Consider the following 18,470-nt stretch of genomic DNA (forward strand, 5'->3'; position numbering starts at 1 on the left):
AAACTTGAAAGAACAGTGTACACTGTGGCATAGAAAAATTAACTGGAGAAAAGGGTTCTATTCCCTTCAGAATGTGGAAAGTTTTTAGAAACTAAACATCTGGGGGGAAAAAAAAGAAAATTCCTATGCTCCATCAAGAGTAGCTGCCACCCAATAAAAAGTAAATCCGGTAACATCTATCATGTTTAAAACGCACAACAGTGATCTCGGGGATCAGGAAGGATCATTGTGCCACTTTTCCCAGTCATGTCATTAAATATATTTCATTCTACATGATGCAGTACCAGCATTGCTTGGATAGCTTTTTGCTCTAAGCGAACAATTGCATAGAATAAATACTAGAAGAGAAAAAGGAAGTAACGTGAACAATAAATTGAATATTTCTGCAATCACTAGATGCTGAGATTTTCAGTTTGCATCGCACAAGTGTAAGTTGCATGGATTTGCATAAAAAACATTATAAACAAAAAGGGAACCTCCAAATGCTAGAAGCGAAATGAGATAAAGAGACCTTCATACAAACAGCTGAGCAAAATGAGTCCTGATGTAAGAGAAGTGGGGTGACGTTATGGACTGACGCTGTATTAGCTGTTTCAGTTGCGCTAACATTTTGGCACACTTTTCTGGCCCCTGAGGAAGGCGTACATACGTGAATCGCATTGGGCTAGATAGTTTTTTGAACTCTGAAGCATAGCATTTTCAAGCAATTTTCAGTCAGGATAGTCACCCTTTTTTTTTTTTTTTTTTTTTTTAAATCACTTTCACTACTATTGAATTAAGTATCTTGCACCTGCATAGGAAAACATTTTCTTAAATAACTGGACTTGTGGACTCATGACACCTATGATTAAATTTGTCGTAGCTTATGAGCATTGATAGTGACTTTCTATGTAAAGTTACATCGTGACTCATTTTGCTCAGCTGCGTTTGTATGAAGGTCTTATTTTTTTTTTTTTGTCTTTAGAGGGGTTTTTTAAATTAATTTTGTTTTTAATATTTGTATAAAATGGTAATGCGCATTCATTTCCCCTTGCTGCTTCTTTTGTCCCTTGCTTTGTGTTTTCCATGACTTTGCTTCACTGCTCTGTCTCCCTTTCTTAATTTTTTTTCCCTTGCTGTCAGAAATTCTGTTAAGAGCTAAAAATTATAAAAGAGAAGAAAATGACAGCTTTTGCAATTATAATAGTGATGTCAACTTTCTTGGTCATTTTATGAGCTATTGGGCTAACTCTGGTACTAAATCATGTAAAATATGTATATATTTTTTATTTCCAGCTTATTCCTTATCCTGTAGACTTAAGTGCTGCTGGCCATAACAGAGACGAAGCAGCAGTAGCTTCTCTTGCAGATGTCGGATGGGTATCTAAAGATGAAGGGGAGGTCTCTACAAGATTCAGGTATGTTCTCAATTTATTTGAACTAAACTTGTCACCTGGACAAAATTACTGTAAACATAAAAATAAACAGTGCTTTGCCGTTGCACCCTCCATATTTTTATTTTTTTTTACGGGCCGTATACCTAAGATAGTAGAGGACCAGACTTGAAAAAGGGAGTGTAGTTCCCGAAAGCTACTTAAAAAATGAATAATGTTTTTCCATTAGAAAGAGATCACTTATTGATGCACAACCTTTGAACCTTTTCCGTTGGAAAAGAAACAGTAGAACCAGGAGTCACAAAATGAGACTCCAGGGGAGGATGACGCGGAACAAACGTCAGGAAATATTTATTCATGGAGAGGGTGGGTGGATGCTTGGAAATTCCTTCCGAAGGAGGTGGTGAAGAAGAAAACAGTCAACGAATTCAAAGGGGTGTGGGATAAACATTGTGGATCCCTAATGGCTGGAGGACGGAAATGAAGGAGAGTGTATGGAGGTAACTTGCATGGAGCGGCAGTTACTACCCTAACAGAAGGCATGGGGATTACTACCCTCAATCAGTAACCTTGATGCCTTTGACACAATTGCAACATCACTTCCCGCTTTGACAATTGGGGTGGGGTAGAGGAGCTGGATACAGACAACAAAACATGGGTCCTGACGTGTAGATACAAGGGAAAGTCCTAAAGCAAAGAACATCAAGCAGTATTGTCTGAATTATCAAGAAGGCTCTTTACCCAGTAAAAATGTTATTACCTGTAATTTATGGGTTTGACAGTTGCTTGGTTTTGAATGATTGTAAATATTACTACTCTTATAAGGCTTGGGGGGTAACCTGCACAGAGTGGCAGTTACTAGCATAAGAAACTTGCTGGGCAGACTGGATGGGCCATCTGGTCCTTTTCTGCCATCATTACTATTTTTTTGTTTGTTTTCATTTGTTAACCTGTTTTTCTGTGCACAGTAGGTGATATTAGAAAATGATCAGCTGCTCCATGCAGTGAGCCCAATTATTTCTGACCACACTGCAAGGATATCCTAGCAGCTAGCCTGTTAGGTAACTCTCTTTGTCCAGTTTGCCATCTCTCTCATTTGTGCTCTTATCACCACCACTTAATTCACACTCTACTTCCTTTCCATCTCATGGCTGCTAACAACCTATTGTGACGATCTAAATCATTATCAATAGCATGGCCATTGCTCAAACATCCGCTATCCTAAGGTCCTTTCTGTTTCCTGTTACAGAAACCCTGCTATTTGAGCACCTGCCTTTCAGCTAGGACTTCTGGTTATTATGTTGACCATACAAAATCTCCTATTTAATCCAGCAAGCAACCCCCATGCATGTCTGTTTTCCCAGCTAAACAACCCCCACAGCTAAGCATACCTTTATGGTTTTACAATAACACACCACAGTAAAAAATAGCAAAGTAATTTCACTGGGAATTACTTAAAATCATAATGGGATATCTCCACAAGATATGTCATGCACGACACATGAATTTCTGCGTAACGCTGCAATAGTTAGAATTTAGAACTGGAACCTTAATGGGTGCTACTGCAAAGGGAGACTATGCAGTGCCTTCAGTGCTATTCATTGAGCTTGAAAAATGGATTTCGAGAATACTAAATTCTTGCTGTGCGTTTTAATTGTTGAATAAACTGAACACCCATCTAGTGTTCGCTTAGAGAAATGACAATACCTAGCACATGTTCTGTGACTTTTTTGCAGCTTTTTTTTGTGGTTTTTCATATACATTTAAGTTATAGCAAGGGACATTTTAAAAAATTAGTGTAAATGAACCTTAGTCATTTCCTGTAGAAGACTAATTTTGGATATGGGGTCTTAAATCATTCCTCCCATTTTTTTGCATGTTTAATAGGGTATTGCAGAAGTTGGAACTGAGCTTCTGTCTCTGCAATAATTCAGCACCATACAATATAAGGAAATGCAGTGTCACTGTAGGAATTTCATGCCTCAAGTAACATTAATCCAAGTTTAACTGTTGGGAAATATTAGAAATATAAAAGACTGCAATTTTTGTAACTGCATGGGTTTTTGGGGGTTTTTTGCCTCATATGCTCATTTATAATAGTACTCTTACAAAAAATATCTGTGCTAATCTTAGTTTACGTTTATGGATGAAGAAAAATTAAATCAGTATGAGATTTTTGCCCTCTGGTGGTATATTATATTAATGTAACTATATTACGTTAGCATTGTAACTGCTATTGCATGCTGTAGGTCTTGCATTAGTAATATTACAGTCTATATTTACAGTATAATCAGGTTTATTTATCATAAGGGAAGAATCAGAAATGTTATGTAGCATTGCATATGAAGCTATCCTAGTTTTGCATTTGTAGCATAGTAGATTTGATCTAATGAGAAACCGTAGTACCAGACGTTTCAAGAAGCATCTTGTTTGTGTTGTCTTAGGAAAAGGCAAACTGCTTTTGCACTGTATATTACCAAACTATTGTTTTATTCTTAACAGGTCAGAGGTGCGGCCAGACCAAACGACGGTGGCTGAAGAGCCACATAATTTGGGCGTTCCCCTAAGGAGGCAGGTGTCCTTGCCTAGTCTGACAAAAGAGGCACCAGAGGCTAGGCTTCCAGTGGCATCAAATGATGAGGCTCTACAGAAGATCAATGCTTTGGAAAATGAACTTGCCAGTCTGAGAGCACAAATAGCAAAAATTGTAATTTTGCAAGAGCAGCAAAGTGTGACAGCAGGTATTTTATATAAGTTGTTTTTTTTTTAATTTTTTATCTGCATCTAAAGTGGAAGGTAATAAATAATGCCTGGTGATTATAGAATTGCTGGGTTGGTCAAGTGGCATACGGACTTGCTGTGCATCATGTGGAGGAATCTGAGTTTGATCCCTGGCTCAGGTCTTCTGCATCCTGGGTCAGACAAAGCTGCAGAGGCAGTATTCCCAGCTCCTGGGGGTGGGAAGGTGCAGTGGTGACACCTAGTGGCCAAACATTTATTTATTTATTTATTTAACAGTTTTTTATACCGACCTTCATAGTAAATAACCATATCGGATCGGTTTACAGTTTAACAAAGGGAAAACTAGAGTAATAATTCAAGTAAACGAAAGATAACAATAGGTAGGAATAAGTCAAAGTTACAATCAACAGGGGGAGAGAACTTGGAAGCTTACAACAAGCTGGAAAGAAGAAAGGCCGGTAAAGTATTGTTACCATAGAGTGAACAAATTAAAAAACTTAAACAGTGCTATAACCTGAACGTCTCAGAGTCCATTTTATACGAGAAGACAGAGTGCCAGACCGGGTAGGAATGAATGCCAACTAGTAATTGACTGGTGGTTCAGGGAAGGCTTGGTGAAAGAGCCAGGTTTTAAGTCTTTTTCTAAAAGTTAAAAGGCAAGGCTCCAGTCTGAGATTTGATGGGATGCTGTTCCAGATAGATGGGCCTGCTATCGAAAAGGCTCTGTCTTTGGTCGTAGCGAGGCGTGTGGCTTTAGTGGGGGGGGACATTGAGAGTGCCTTTGTAAATATCTCTAGTTGGTCTGTTAGAGAAGTGAAGTTTGAATGGTATTTCCAGGTCAAGTTGAAGTTGATGATGGATGGTTTTGTGGATTAAGGTGATTGATTTGTATAGAATTCTGAAATTCACTGGTAACCAGTGAAGGTTCCTGAGTATGGGTGAGATGTGTTCGCAGCGGTTGGTACTGGTCAACAATCTTGCTGCCGCATTTTGAATCATCTGCAGAGGTTTGGTAGTGGATTTGGGGAGTCCTAGTAGAAGGGCGCTGCAGTAGTCTATTTTGGCGAACAGTAGCGCTTGGAGAACTGTCCTGAAGTCATGGAAGAATAGGAGTGGTTTAAGTCGTTTTAGGACCTGAAATCTGAAGAAGCAGTCTTTAGTTGTTGTGTTGACCATTTTCCTTAGGTTTAGTCGGTTGTCTAAAATCACCCCAAGATCTCTAACCTGCTTACAGGTGATGTGAGAGTTTAGTGGTGGTGGTTGGGAGATATTGTTATCGTTTGAGGAGATGAGGAGAAGCTCTGTCTTAGAGGCGTTGAGGACCAAGTTTAAGCTGTTGAGTAGATTGGTGATGGATAGTAGGCAGTTATTCCAATGGGTGAGCGCTTTCGAGATTGATTCTGTTATGGGGATTAGAATCTGTACGTCGTCGGCGTACAGATAATGAATTAGGTTGAGATCTGTTAACAGTTGGCTGAGGGGGAGGAGGTATATGTTGAAGAGGGTTGGGGATAAAGAAGATCCTTGTGGTACGCCAAGGTTAGATTTTGTTAGGGGTGACTCTTTATTGTTGATTTTGACTTTGTAAGTCCTATTGCTGAGGAAGGACTTGAACCAGTTGTGAGCAGATCCGGAGATGCTGATATCTGCTAGGCGATCCAACAGGATGGTATGGTTGACGAAGTCGAAGGCCGCCGAGATGTCTAATAGGACTAGTAAGAAGGAGTGTCCTTTGTCTAACCCCATAATAATATGGTCTGTTAGTGAAATGAGGAGGGTTTCGGTGTTGCGTGATTTACGGAAACCATATTGCGATGGGTGTAAGATCTTGTGATCTTCCAGATAATCAGAAAGCTGTGTGTTTACCAGTTTCTCCGTTAGTTTGGCGACGAATGGGAGGTTAGAGATGGGTCTGAAATTAGCTAGTACATTTGGGTCTAAATTGTGTTTGTGTTTCTTGAGGAGGGGCTTAAGTGAAGCGGTTTTTAGACTGTCTGGGTAACTTCCTTGGGTTAGGAGGCTGTTTATGATGCTGGTCAGAGGTCCTGAGATCGAGTTTGGGATGAGAAGCAGGAGTCTCGATGGAATATTATCAGCCGGATGGCTAGATGGTTTCTGTCTTTTTAGAAGGGATTCGATCTCTTTAGTGGAGATTGATTCGAAACAGTCAAAATTGGGTCTATTTAGAGAACTGGAATTCTCTCCTGACTTGAGAGGAGTTGTATTTGTAGGAAGGAGGGCGAGGGTATTTAAGATCTTCTGTTGGAAGAAAGAAGCGAGTTCATTAGCTTTGGAGAGAGCTTGTTCATCTGGAATAGGTGGGGAGGTCGATTTAGTGATTTGTGTTACGTAAGCGAATAGGGCCTGGGCATCATACTGAAAATGGTGTATTTTGTTTGCATAGTATTCCTTTTTTTTCTGTAGAATGGCGGTCCTGTAGTGATGTAAGAATCTCTTGTGTTGAAAGTGTTGTTTTGTTAGGGGTTTTGCGCCATCTTTTTTCTTTCTGGCGTAGGTCCTGTTTCATCTGTTTCAGTTCCGAGCAGAACCAGGGTTGGTTTCCCTTTTTTGTTGGGTTGAGTGATTTGGAGATTATTGGGCACCATTTGTTTGCGACTGTTTCTGTAATCTTTTGCCAGGAGGATATTGCTGAGTCAGGATTAGCTAGGTCTAGGTTAGAGAGTTCTTTGGATAGCTGATCGCTGAGTATGTCAGATGGACATGCTTTCCTGAATTGAATGGTAGAAGTGTGTGGAGAGGTGTGTGTCTGTTTGTGTGTGGAAAAGGAAGATTCAATCAGGAAGTGATCTGACCAAGGGATTGGGGTACAGGATGGTTCTGTTGTGCAAGTGAAATTAGAATTGATGAAAATTTGATCCAGGGTGTGACCAGCTTTATGCGTGGGGCTGTTGATGGTCTGAGTGAATCCCATCGCGCCGAGGGTGGTGAGGAGGGCTTCACAGTTGGTAGAGCGAGGTATTGCATTTGTGTGGAGGTTGAAATCCCCCATAATCATTGTTGGGAGGTCTAGGGACATAGGTCTAGGGACATAGGTCTAGGGACATAGGTCTAGGGACATAGAGCTAGGGAGTGCAGGTTGCTAGAAAGAACCCTGCTGCTCATCCCCCTGCCATGACTAGGCTAAGTAAGTTGGGAAGGGATGGAAAACTGGGGAAAATCCCTGGGCAGTTCCGAATGAAAGGCTCGTGGTAACAGATCCCAGCCCAGGTTCAGACTGAGCTGGAAATTCAAAGGAGCAGGAGGTAACTGCCCAGGGTCCTTGCTGGCCTAATTGCCATTCTAAGATTTACCTCCTTGGAAAGAATTGGGAAGAGGAAGCAATGTGACATTGCTCCTGCTGTGTTATTGGCTTCATTTAAATACTCTCAAAATATATATGCAGCCAAACTCTATAAGAAACAATAGGGTGAAAGAGACTTCTACTTTTTCTTTAATTTTTCTAAGTCATTGAGAAGAAGGAAGTTAAAATGCTATGCAAGAGTTAATGAAGGCTCAAATGTCTGCAGAAATTAAAAATAACTAAAATAGATCATTCCATTTATACACTTAACCTTGTTCAGATTTCCTTATCAGCCAATCACAAAACATGTATTTTCTCTAAGCACAAGCAGGATGACAGTCTTCACATAGTCGGTAACATCATTTGATGGAACTTGGTTCAGAAAACTTATGTCAAAGTTTCTAGAACTTTGACCGTGCCTCACTGAGCAATGCCCATGCATGCCATTATGCTAACATTCACATGGGGGCTCCTCGGACTTTCTTTTTCTGTGGAGCCCTCTGGTTGTTTTTTGCTTCCCTCTTGCTTCTGGGCCTTTGGGAATTTTTGCCTGCAGCAGGATTGATTTGTCTTCAGGCCCCCATGGTCGTCTACCTAGTAGTTCCCTAGGTAAGGTTTTCATGCGTTCTGTAAGTTTGTGTTCTCGTCTCTGTTCCACAGCAATGTGCCATTTCCTAGCTTATAGACAGATTGACTCAAAACCAGTGGGTTATGCACCTCTGCCAGCAGATGGAGATGGAGCAAACTGATGTCACAGTATATATACTCCTGCATCAGCCTGCCGTTCATCTCCAGCAGAAGGTGAAGTGCATCTCCCTACTGGGGATTGCTTCAGATTTTAGAAGGCAAATTTTACAAAGAAAGGAAAAAATCCCTGCTCTCCTACGATGATACCAAATGGTCCCTCCCCCAGTTGAGAATTCCTGACAGCCTAAGCGAGGCACAGGCTCGGGTACCAAATCCTCCCAAGCTTCACAATGAATATTTGCTGACCCACCCTCGGGAACATGAGAGAGGGGGCCATCTCTCTCTCTTATCAGAGTTGGGTCGAGATCACATCAGATCATTGGATCCTGGAGGTGATATGAGAAGGATATGCACTGGAATTTTGCAATGTTCCTCAGGATGTGTTCATGGTGTCTCCTTGCCACTCCCCGCAGCAGGCAGTGGAATCTACGCTGTCAAGGCTGTTCAGTCTGACGGCTATAGTTCCATTGCCTACGTCTCAAAGTACGGGGTGATATTCGTTTTATTTTGTTGTGCCCAAGAAGGAAGGCTCTCTTCATCCTGGATCTCAAAGGATTCAACAGTCATTTGCGGGCGACTCATTTTTGCATGGAAACCGTGCGCTCAGCAGTAATGGCCGTGCAGTCCGGGGAATTTCTGACCTCCTTGGATCTGTCCCAAGGCTTTCCTCCATATACCCATCTGATTAGAGCACCAATGTTTTCTGTGTTTCGCAGTATAGGGGTGCCATTATCAGTTTCAGGCGCTGCCCTTTGGTCTGGCCACCACTCCCAGAACTTTTTCCAAGTTATGGTGGTTGTGGTGCAGAGTTGAGAGAGGATGGAATCCTAGTACACCCGTATTTGGCTGATTTGAGTCAAGTCTCACCGCAAGGTGATCTTCTTGTTGCAGGAGCTCAGTTGGGTAGTGAACTTAGCCAAGAGCAGTCTTCAGCCATCTCATACGATGGATTATCGGGGTGTTCGGTTTGACATGAGGCAGGACAAAGTTTTCCTACCAGAAGTTGATGTCGCAGGTGTGCCTTTTGGTGAACACTATACACTTAAGTGTGGTCCTATATACAGATACTCCGGTTTGATGGCGGAAACTTTGGAAGTGGTGCCGTGGGCGAGAGCGCATATGTGTCCTCTTCAGCGATCCCTGCTGTCTCGTTGGAACCCACAGTCTCAGGACTATTCGGTATGGCTCCACTTGTTGATGGAAATCTGCTTTCACCTCCAGTGGTGGTTGCAGGAGGATCATCTGAGAAAGGGAGTTTCTCTGACATCGCCAGACTGGTTGATAACTCACAACAGATGTGAGTTTCCAGGGTTGGGGAGCTCACTATCAGGAACTAATTGCGTAAGGATACTGGAATGTGGAAGAGTGTCTCTGGAGCATCAATCTGGAAGCCCTGGTGGTCCAGTTGGCGTGCTTGCAGTTCAGCGACAGTCTGCAGGGTCAAGCAGTCCGAGTGATGTCTGACAATGCCACGACAGTGGCTTACATCAATCGGCAGGGAGGAACCAAGAGGCAGCAAGTGTCGCAGGAAATAGACCAACTTATGGAATGGGAGGAAAGGCATCTCCAGGTGATCTCGGCCTCTCATATTGCAGGAAAAGACAACGTAAGAGCAGACTTTCTGAGCAGGGAGAGTGTGGACCCAGGAGAATGTGTATTGTCGGACGAGGCGTTTCAGCTGATAGTGAATTGCTGAAGTTTTCTGTTCCTAGAGCTGCTGGTGACTTCTTGCAATGCGAAGGTTCCTTGATCCTTCAATCGCAGGAGAGTTCCGAGGTCCTTGGATATCTATGCTGTCATGCAGGCCTGACCAGAAGACAAGCTGCTGTATGCCTTTCCCCCGTGGTCCCTGTTGGGCAGAATAATTTGCAGGATCGAAGGCCACAGGGGTTGGTGCTCCTGGTGGCACCGGATTCGCCCAGAAGACCATGGTATGCAGATCGGTGAAGGCTCCTGGTAGAGACCCCCCCTTCATATTCTGCCACACAAGAACCTGTTGCAGCAGGGGCCTGTCCTTCACGAAGATCTGACTCTGTTTTGTCTTATGGTATGGCCCTTGAGAGGGCTCATTTGTTGATTACTACCATGCTATGAGCTCAGAGGTTTGCTTTGTGGTGTGAGCATAAGACCTTGGATCCTTTCTCCTGCTCCACAGAAAAACTGCTTAGAAATCTATCAGAATTTGCTCTCAATACCAACTCAGTAAGAGTTAACCTCAGTGCCATTGGTACCTATCATCATCATGTAGAAGATAAACTCAACGTTGTACAGACTTTTTCTTGTCTGGTTTATCTGAGGCTTGCTTCATCTGAAGCCTCCCATCAGGCCTGGAAGGCCATATTTTTGGTGGTGGTCACTTCATCATGCAAAGTCAGTGAGCTTCAGGCTCTACTAACTTATCAACCTTATGCCAAGTTTTTTCATAATAGGGTGCTTGCCTAAGGTGGTATTGGAATTCCATCTTAACCAATCATCCTTCCAACATTCTTTCCCAGGTCATATGTCCACCAAGGTGAACAAGCACGGCACAGTTTAGACTGCAAGAGAGCCTTGACCTTCTATCTGGAGCGGACTGAAGCCCATAGAAAGTCCACCCAGCTTTTTGTTTCTTTTGATACCAGCAAACTGGGGATAGCATTTGCCAAGCAGAATTGATCTAATTGGCTAGCAGATTTCATCTCCTTCTGTTATGCCTGGGTGGGCCATGTCCAGGCTCACTCTGTCTAAGCTATGGCAGCATCTGTAGCTCACCTGTTATCTGTCACCATGGAGATTTACAGGGTTGTGATGTGGAGTTCTCTCTACACGTTCACATCTCATTATTATTTGGACAGGGATTGCCAATGCTGCAGTAAATCTTTGACCAACTGCGAAATTTGAGGTGTAAAGCCCAACTCCTTTCCCTCATAGGGCTTGTTTTTATTCCTTGCTGCCATTCATAGGTTAAGTATATAATGGGGAGAAAAAGCTTATTGCAATCAAAAATATTGTTGATCCTGTTGGCACTTGTTATTGTTTTTCTCCCTTTTTTCATTAGGGGCAGCCTGTAGCTAGGGATTCTCCATGCTGCTTACCTGCAACATGTGTTTTCTGAGGAGAACAGGATGCCTGTTCTCAGAAACTTATCCACCACCTGGGGGTTTTTTTCCTGCTAAAATACAAGTCTGAGGGTCCCCCATGTGGACATGTTGCATAATAGCATGCGAACACAGTCAAAAGTCTAGAAACGTTTAACAAGTTTTCCAGGTCGGGCTGCATCGGATGATGTCACTCCAAGTGTGAAGACTGAGGAAAATCACTTCTCCTAGGATTAGGATGCCTTGACAGCTCAGAAATCTTTGTAGAGAAGAGCAATTTAGCAGAGGTGGGGTAAAGGAATGGGGAATGGATAATTCTGTTGTCAGCTTTTAAACTCCAATGACCCAAAACACAACAGCACAGGAAAGATGTCTTACAAGCAGGACAGTGCACGTACACACAAGCACACCGCCCACACTATTTACCACTGAAATTAGCTACCAAGGGGACACAATTCAATCGGTACAACATCATATTCTCCTTATATGCTCCTAAAGCATTGATTCATCATACAGTCTCTGAGATGCAGTTGCTGCACCTGAAGATTTCATCTGTGTTCTCTCTTACGGATTCTACACCTTAGTCTCTATAGGCTCTTTTGTGACCAAGAAAAAGGATGGACACACTATTGGTGCATACTACAAGCAATTTTGTTTTAATTGTTAACTGTGATTTCTGAGAAGTACAGCCTCATGAAGATTTGTCTTTGGGAGATATTTTTACGCATTTTCCTGGTATTGTGAACTTTCCCCATTAAGGGCCGAGGAGAATTATAATTTATTTATTTATATATTATAATCTTTTTTTTTTTTTTTTTCTGTAGAATCTGTTTTCTGTATAGACGATTTTTTTCTATGTTAAAGGGGAAATGCCGTCAAGATATTTCATTCTCCTTAAGAGTTCACCAAGCCCCCAACTTTTTTTTTTGTAAAATAATTTATATAGCTGTTTTATGGTTAAGTACAAAACCTCTAATTTGTAATCATGCCTGCCATCATTTCCTTGCAGGTCCCAATATGCCTGTGTTTCGCACCATTTTAATGATGTTTGAATGCTTATCTGGAAGCAGTGGTTTATTCTGGAGAGCTGGAGCACTACCCTGCTCCTTCTTCATTCTGCTCCCACAGCGGCATCCTTCTGCCTGCCGTTCTCCTCTCACCTCCTGCAGCCCTTTGTGCACCACTTTCACCAAAAAGCATTCATTTCTCTTCATGCCAGCTCTCTCCCCACTCCCAGTCAGACGCACCCTTCGCTTGCCACTTTGCATGCCTGTGTTTTGCTGCTCTCTCTGCTGGTTCCTGGCCTATTCTTTAGGATTCTGCCTTTCACTTTACACCAGACTTCTAGGCTCTTTCCTTTAGCTCCTCCAGCAGTTTGCACACCTGTACCTTTCCGGTCTGTGCCAGAGAGAGGGCTACACTTCTGCGGGAGCCTGGAAATTAAAGCTCCTGCGGAAGCTGACCGGAGAGGCAATCTCTGAAGGGTTTGCTGGGGGCCAGTTGATTGGATATCTTCTGCCTCCAGGAATTAAGGCTCGATTATACCTTTCCCCTGAAGGAATGGGAGACTGGACAAATGAGTTTCTGAGACTGTGCTTGATAAGGTATTGTGTGCGGGGAGAAGACCTGGCCTACCTTTCTTTTCTCTTTGGTGCTTCCAAAGCTGGAAAGGGGAATGCTACCATTCTCAGGTTCCACTCTTTCCAGTGGATCTGGCTTCCACGGCAAACTCTGAGCAGAGATGTGGGATTAGAGAGACGTACAGGCTGGTGTGGGGTTTGCAGCAGCCAAACAGATACAAGGCCGGGACTGTGGAAAGAGAGGCGCAGGGTGGTGGCGTGCTTCTTTCTCTCCTGTGAGCTACTGCGGGTCATCTCATCCTTCTGCCTCTGGATCAGTATTCAAACACCACTGCAACGGGGGGGATGCCAGGAACTTGCTGAGACCTGCAAGAAAATAGTGGCAGAGACAGTTTAAAAATGAGTGTTCTTGGATTTCAGTAACTGTAAACTATTTTACAAGAAACAGTGTGCAGGTATGTTGGGGCTTGAGGAAGACTTGGGGGGGGGGGATAAAACATTTTGACAGCACTTCCCTTTTAAGATGGAATGGACAATAACCTTGTTTTTAAAGCCAATTTCAAGTGCTGTAAAGCAATTTCATGTCTGTAAAGAACTGTCCTTATTGTTTTAGGTGGGTCGAGTTCTACTCCTGCAGCTGCAGTGCCTGGACCACCCCCACCACCTCCACCCCCACCACCTCCACCCCCACCTCCGCCTTCTGGGCTTCACAGGAGTCTCTCTGCCATCGATCTCATTAGAGAGAGAAAAGGGAAAAGAAGCACTTCAGGACAGAGTTTAAACGAAAGTGCACCAAAGAGGCCAGAAGTACCCAACATGCTTGAAATCCTTAAAGACATGAACAGAGTAAAGTTGCGGTCGGTGAAAAGGTGAATTTAAATGCCAGAACTGGTTTGTATACTTGTATGTAACAGAACAAAAATTTTAGTATAAATTTGGATGGGAGTGACCATGCGGTGGGTTTTTTTTTTGTTTGTTTGTTTAATGTCTGGAGAAGGAGTGGCTTAGCAGTTGAAGCATTGGGCTGAGAACCTAGGGTTCAAATTCCACTTCTCTCAATGATTTATTTTATTTATTTATTTATTTAACAACTTTTAATATACCGACGTTCGTATGGCACATCACGCCGGTTTACAAGTAACTCAATTAAAGGAGGAATTACAATGAACAGGGGGCAGGGGATGGGAGCAGGCCAGAAAGAGGAGAGGCCTAAGGGAGACAGGAGAAGAGAGGGAAAGATAGGTAGCGTGAGATAGAGAATAAAGAGAATATTTTGTGACCTTGGGCAAGTCACACTATCTCCTGTTGTCTCAGGTATCCATTTAGATTATAAACTCTTTATGCCAGGGATTTGTATCTGAATGCTTATCACCATTGCACAGCACTGTGTTGCTCAATAGTTCTATAAAAATAAGTATTTCCTTATTATCAAATATTTCAGTAGGTTTAAGTGTTGCTAGGACTTAATATAGACTCAAGTCTATTGGCTAGAAGACTAAAAAAAAATGAATACCTTATTACTGTATTTTCTTTGCTTGAATGTGGAGAAACTATTAATTTTGAACTGCAGTTTAATTTTTGTTTTCAATGTATTGCTTCGTAGATCATCAGAAGACACGAAGTCGAAGCTGGCTGATCCTGCTGATCCAGCAACACTAATTGCCGAAGCTTTGAAAAAGAAATTTGCTTACAGATACCGAAGTGACAGTCATGGTGAAATAGAAAAAGATCTTCCAAAATCCAACCTTAAGGCCAATTCAGAAACTCCACTGGTGAGCCTCATATTTTGTTTGGTTGTAAATGTAACATCTACATATATAGATATAGAGTAAAATTAAATACCAGACAAACTCACTGACACTATGTAGTGCTATACTCATAATTATGCAAATTCCTGAGGGAAAACAGTGCTACAAAAATAATTATCAAAAGCAAAACATTCTTTATTAAAGAAATATATAGAAAAATATACAGATGAAACTAAATCCATACAATAAAAAAAAATTAAATGTTGACAAAATTCCACAAAGTACAAGGATACACAAATTATTTCATAAAATATGTATACATACCACACTCATACTATGACATTACAGCAGATATATATCCATTTAACAGATCAGCTAACACAGTATATCTGAAGTTGAATTAAATCTGTTCACAAAGATTATTCATCATGAAATCACAAAACCAATGTTGAAATTCAGACTTGAAGAACCTCAAGGATCCTCATTTCACCTATTGGCTTCTTCAGAGGGAATTTAAACATTGACCAACATAAGACAAATCTGTGAGATTGTAGCCAATACTATCTATCTTGAGAAACTCTTTAAGAACATAAGAAATTGCCATGCTAGGTCAGACCAAAGGTCCATCAAGCCCAGCATCCTGTTTCCAACAGAGGCCAAACCAGGCCACAAGAACCTGGCAATTACCCAAACACTAAGAAGATCCCATGCCACTGATGCAATTAATAGCAGTGGCTATTCCCTAAGTAAATTTGATTAATAGCCATTAATAGACTTCTCCAAGAACTTATCCAAACCTTTTTTGAACCCAGCTACACTAACTGCACTAACCACATCCTCTGGCAACAAATTCCAGAGCTTTATTGTGCGTTGAGTGAAAAAGAATTTTTTCCGATTACTCTTAAATGTGCTACTTGCTAACTTCATGGCATGCCCCCTAGTCCTTCTATTATTCAAAAGTGTAAATAACCGATTCACATCTACTTGTTCAAGACCTCTCATGATCTTAGACCTCTATCATATCCCCCCTCAGCCGTCTCTTCTCCAAGTTGAACAGCCCTAACCTCTTCAGCCTTTCCTCATAGGGGAGCTGTTCAATCCCCTTTATCATTTTGATTGCCCTTCTCTGTACCTTCTCCATCGCAATTATATCTTTTTTGAGTTGCGGCGACCAGAATTGTACACAGTATTCAAGGTGCGGTCTCACCATGGAGCGATACAGAGGCATTATGACATTTTCCGTTTTATTAACCATTCCCTTCATAATAATTCCTAACATTCTGTTTGCTTTTTTGACTGAAGAAATGAATGATAGAAATCTGTTTTTAATCATGTGCAATATATCCTCCAACAGTAAAGGAAATCTTGACTGCCAAAAGCAACTCCACTATGCATGCGTACATATTATCTGTCAACCAAGGGCAAATACGTCTGAATGCTTAAGCAAACACTATTGTGCCTGACATGGCATGAATCCACCAATTAGTTAACTAAGCTTGAACAGCGTTGTCCCATTGGACTAGCAAACTGCTCTGAAAGTTCTTCACTGAGAGCTTGCCTTCCTCCCTGACACTCTATACCTGCTACTACACAGTGGTCCTTTGAACATCTTATGTGTTATAACTAGGGTTTTCAAGTTTTTAATTTTTTTTTTTGGATGCTGCAATCTGAAGCATTTTATCAGGTTCCTAAATCATCCTGCAAATAGCACCAGGAACATGGGTAGTGGCTTCACTATACCTTCAGGGACTGTGAAAAATGCCTAGTCCTACATCTTACACATTGTATATACAGGACTTTCCTGCGCAAAGTACTTTTAATATGACCCCCCTATCTCCTTATGTCCCCTTCCCTTTCTTTGCATTATGCACAACCTTAATCCTAAATCCCTTTTGTTTCACCTCTGCCTTCTTAGCTTTTCTCATTGCACTTTTTCTGGAGCATCCTATCCTCTTTTCCATGCATTCAAATTAAATTCAAAACCCACTACTTTCAGAGTCTTTTATGAGAACCTCTGCTTCCTCAATGTGGTGCTGTCTGTAAACATTCCAGGTTCTGCCTGCTTATGCATCTTGTCCATAAATATAAATCTTTCTCTGGCTTGCACACCTTTTTAAAGTATATATCTGCCACCCTCCATGCCTGTTTTGTTTGGTTTTTTTCTTTATGTACATTTGTATATTTTATCTTAAAAGTACAACATCGTGCAATCATGGAATATGAGATAATGGCACTGATACTTGACACACGAATGAAGTTCCTCCAGCAAGCTATCGATGAGCCATCCCAGTTTCGGCAGTTCTGATTCATGATGTGACTCTGGAGAACACTGAGCATTTCCCATACCATAGAAGCCATCTCTTGCAGAAGGCTGGCATCAGTGAAAAAATCCTGCATCACTTCATATGTAGACATGTATCCTTCAGTTGTCTAAAGAAGTGAGGAGTTGATGATTGTGATATCCATTCTGAAACCAAACTTATGATTTATGTACCAGCTCTATTCCTCACCCTAGTATACAAAGCTGAGACATAGACAGTGCACAGGAAATATCTGCTGGAGAATTGCCATCAGGATTGTCTGATGAAGATCAGAAGACAGATATGCCAACATTAGCATCCTCTTGCAAGCTCAAACATTATCATCTGATATCAACTTTCCTGGGCCAGCAAAGTTATCCAGATGTCTGACTCTATTCCCAGAGCACATTTTATTGTGCTGGCTCAGTCAAGGAAGCAGACAACAAATGGTGTCTTAGTGACATCCTACAAGTGGTCATCCTGTATGACTGTCAGTTAGGGATATTTCCTTGGCAGTGTGGACAGGAATAATGGGCAGATGGGATGAACCTGTTTGGTCTTTTTCTGCCATCAGCTACTATATTACTATGAAAGTGAAAAAACCTCCACAAGGCTAATTTAATTTTTTTTAAGAGGCAATGAATGGATGACAAAGTAGGTCATGTTTGGTTTTATGCTTAATCTTATTTGGTGTGACCTGCCATCTTCTTAGGACATGGAAGTTAGACATTTGTGCATATCTAAGTTTGTTTTCAGTTTTTATTTTATTTTTCCTGCGCATTTCAATGCTATAATAAAACAAATCAAAATGACTTTTTCACAGATTATTTTCTGTTATAACATTTGAAATTCCCATGAAAAATAATAAAAACTAAAAATGAAGGCCCTAGTTATAGGTCATACTTAAGAACATAAGAATATAAGTTGCTATACTGGGTCAGACCAAGGGTCCATCAAGCCCAGCATCCTGTTTGCAACAGTGGCCAAACCAGGTTAAAAGTAATCTGGCAAGCACCCAAACATTAAGTAAATTCCACGCTACTAATGCCACTAGCAATTAATGGACTTCTCCAAGAACTTATCCAAACTTTTTTTTTTTTTTTTTTTTTTTAAATCCAGCTGCACTAACCACATCCTCTGGCAACAAATTCCAGAGCTTAATTGTTGAGTGAAAAGGAATTTTCTCAGATTTGTTGTAAATGTGCTATTTGCAAACTTCATGGAGTGCATCCTATTCCTTCTGTTATCCAAAAGAGTAAATAACTGATTTACATTTACCTGTTCTAGACCTCTCATGATTTTAAAGACCTCTATCATATCTGCCTCGCTCCCCTCAGCTGTCTCTTCTCCAAGCTGAACAGCCCTAACCTCTTTAGCCTTTCCTAATAGGGACCCATTCCATCCCCTTTATCAATGCAATCCCTGCCTAATACCTTGTGCTGTTAATTGTATTTATTTGAGTGTTTTATATACCATCGTTCCATGTGAGAATCACTAGTTCACAACAGTGTACGGGTTTGACACTCATAAACGAGTTATGGAGGTAGGCATGCACACTGGAGTTAAACAAAGAACACAGCCTGTAGCTACAGAGGTAGACAT

At 41.5% G+C, this 18,470-nt stretch overlaps 1 protein-coding gene across 2 annotated transcripts in view; it reads left to right on the forward strand.

Moving 5' to 3' along the window:
- MTFR1 (mitochondrial fission regulator 1) overlaps positions 1 to 18,470 on the forward strand; it is a 115,442-nt gene that overhangs the window by 92,633 nt on the left and 4,339 nt on the right. For both annotated transcript variants that reach the window (XM_029591388.1, XM_029591389.1), the window contains 4 exons: positions 1,276 to 1,397; positions 3,876 to 4,114; positions 13,434 to 13,689; positions 14,424 to 14,592. In XM_029591388.1, the coding sequence (XP_029447248.1) occupies positions 1,276 to 1,397; positions 3,876 to 4,114; positions 13,434 to 13,689; positions 14,424 to 14,592 (786 nt within the window). The remainder of the gene's footprint in view (positions 1 to 1,275; positions 1,398 to 3,875; positions 4,115 to 13,433; positions 13,690 to 14,423; positions 14,593 to 18,470) is intronic.

Source organism: Rhinatrema bivittatum, chromosome 2, assembly GCF_901001135.1.
Source record: "Rhinatrema bivittatum chromosome 2, aRhiBiv1.1, whole genome shotgun sequence".
NCBI lineage: Eukaryota > Metazoa > Chordata > Amphibia > Gymnophiona > Rhinatrematidae > Rhinatrema > Rhinatrema bivittatum.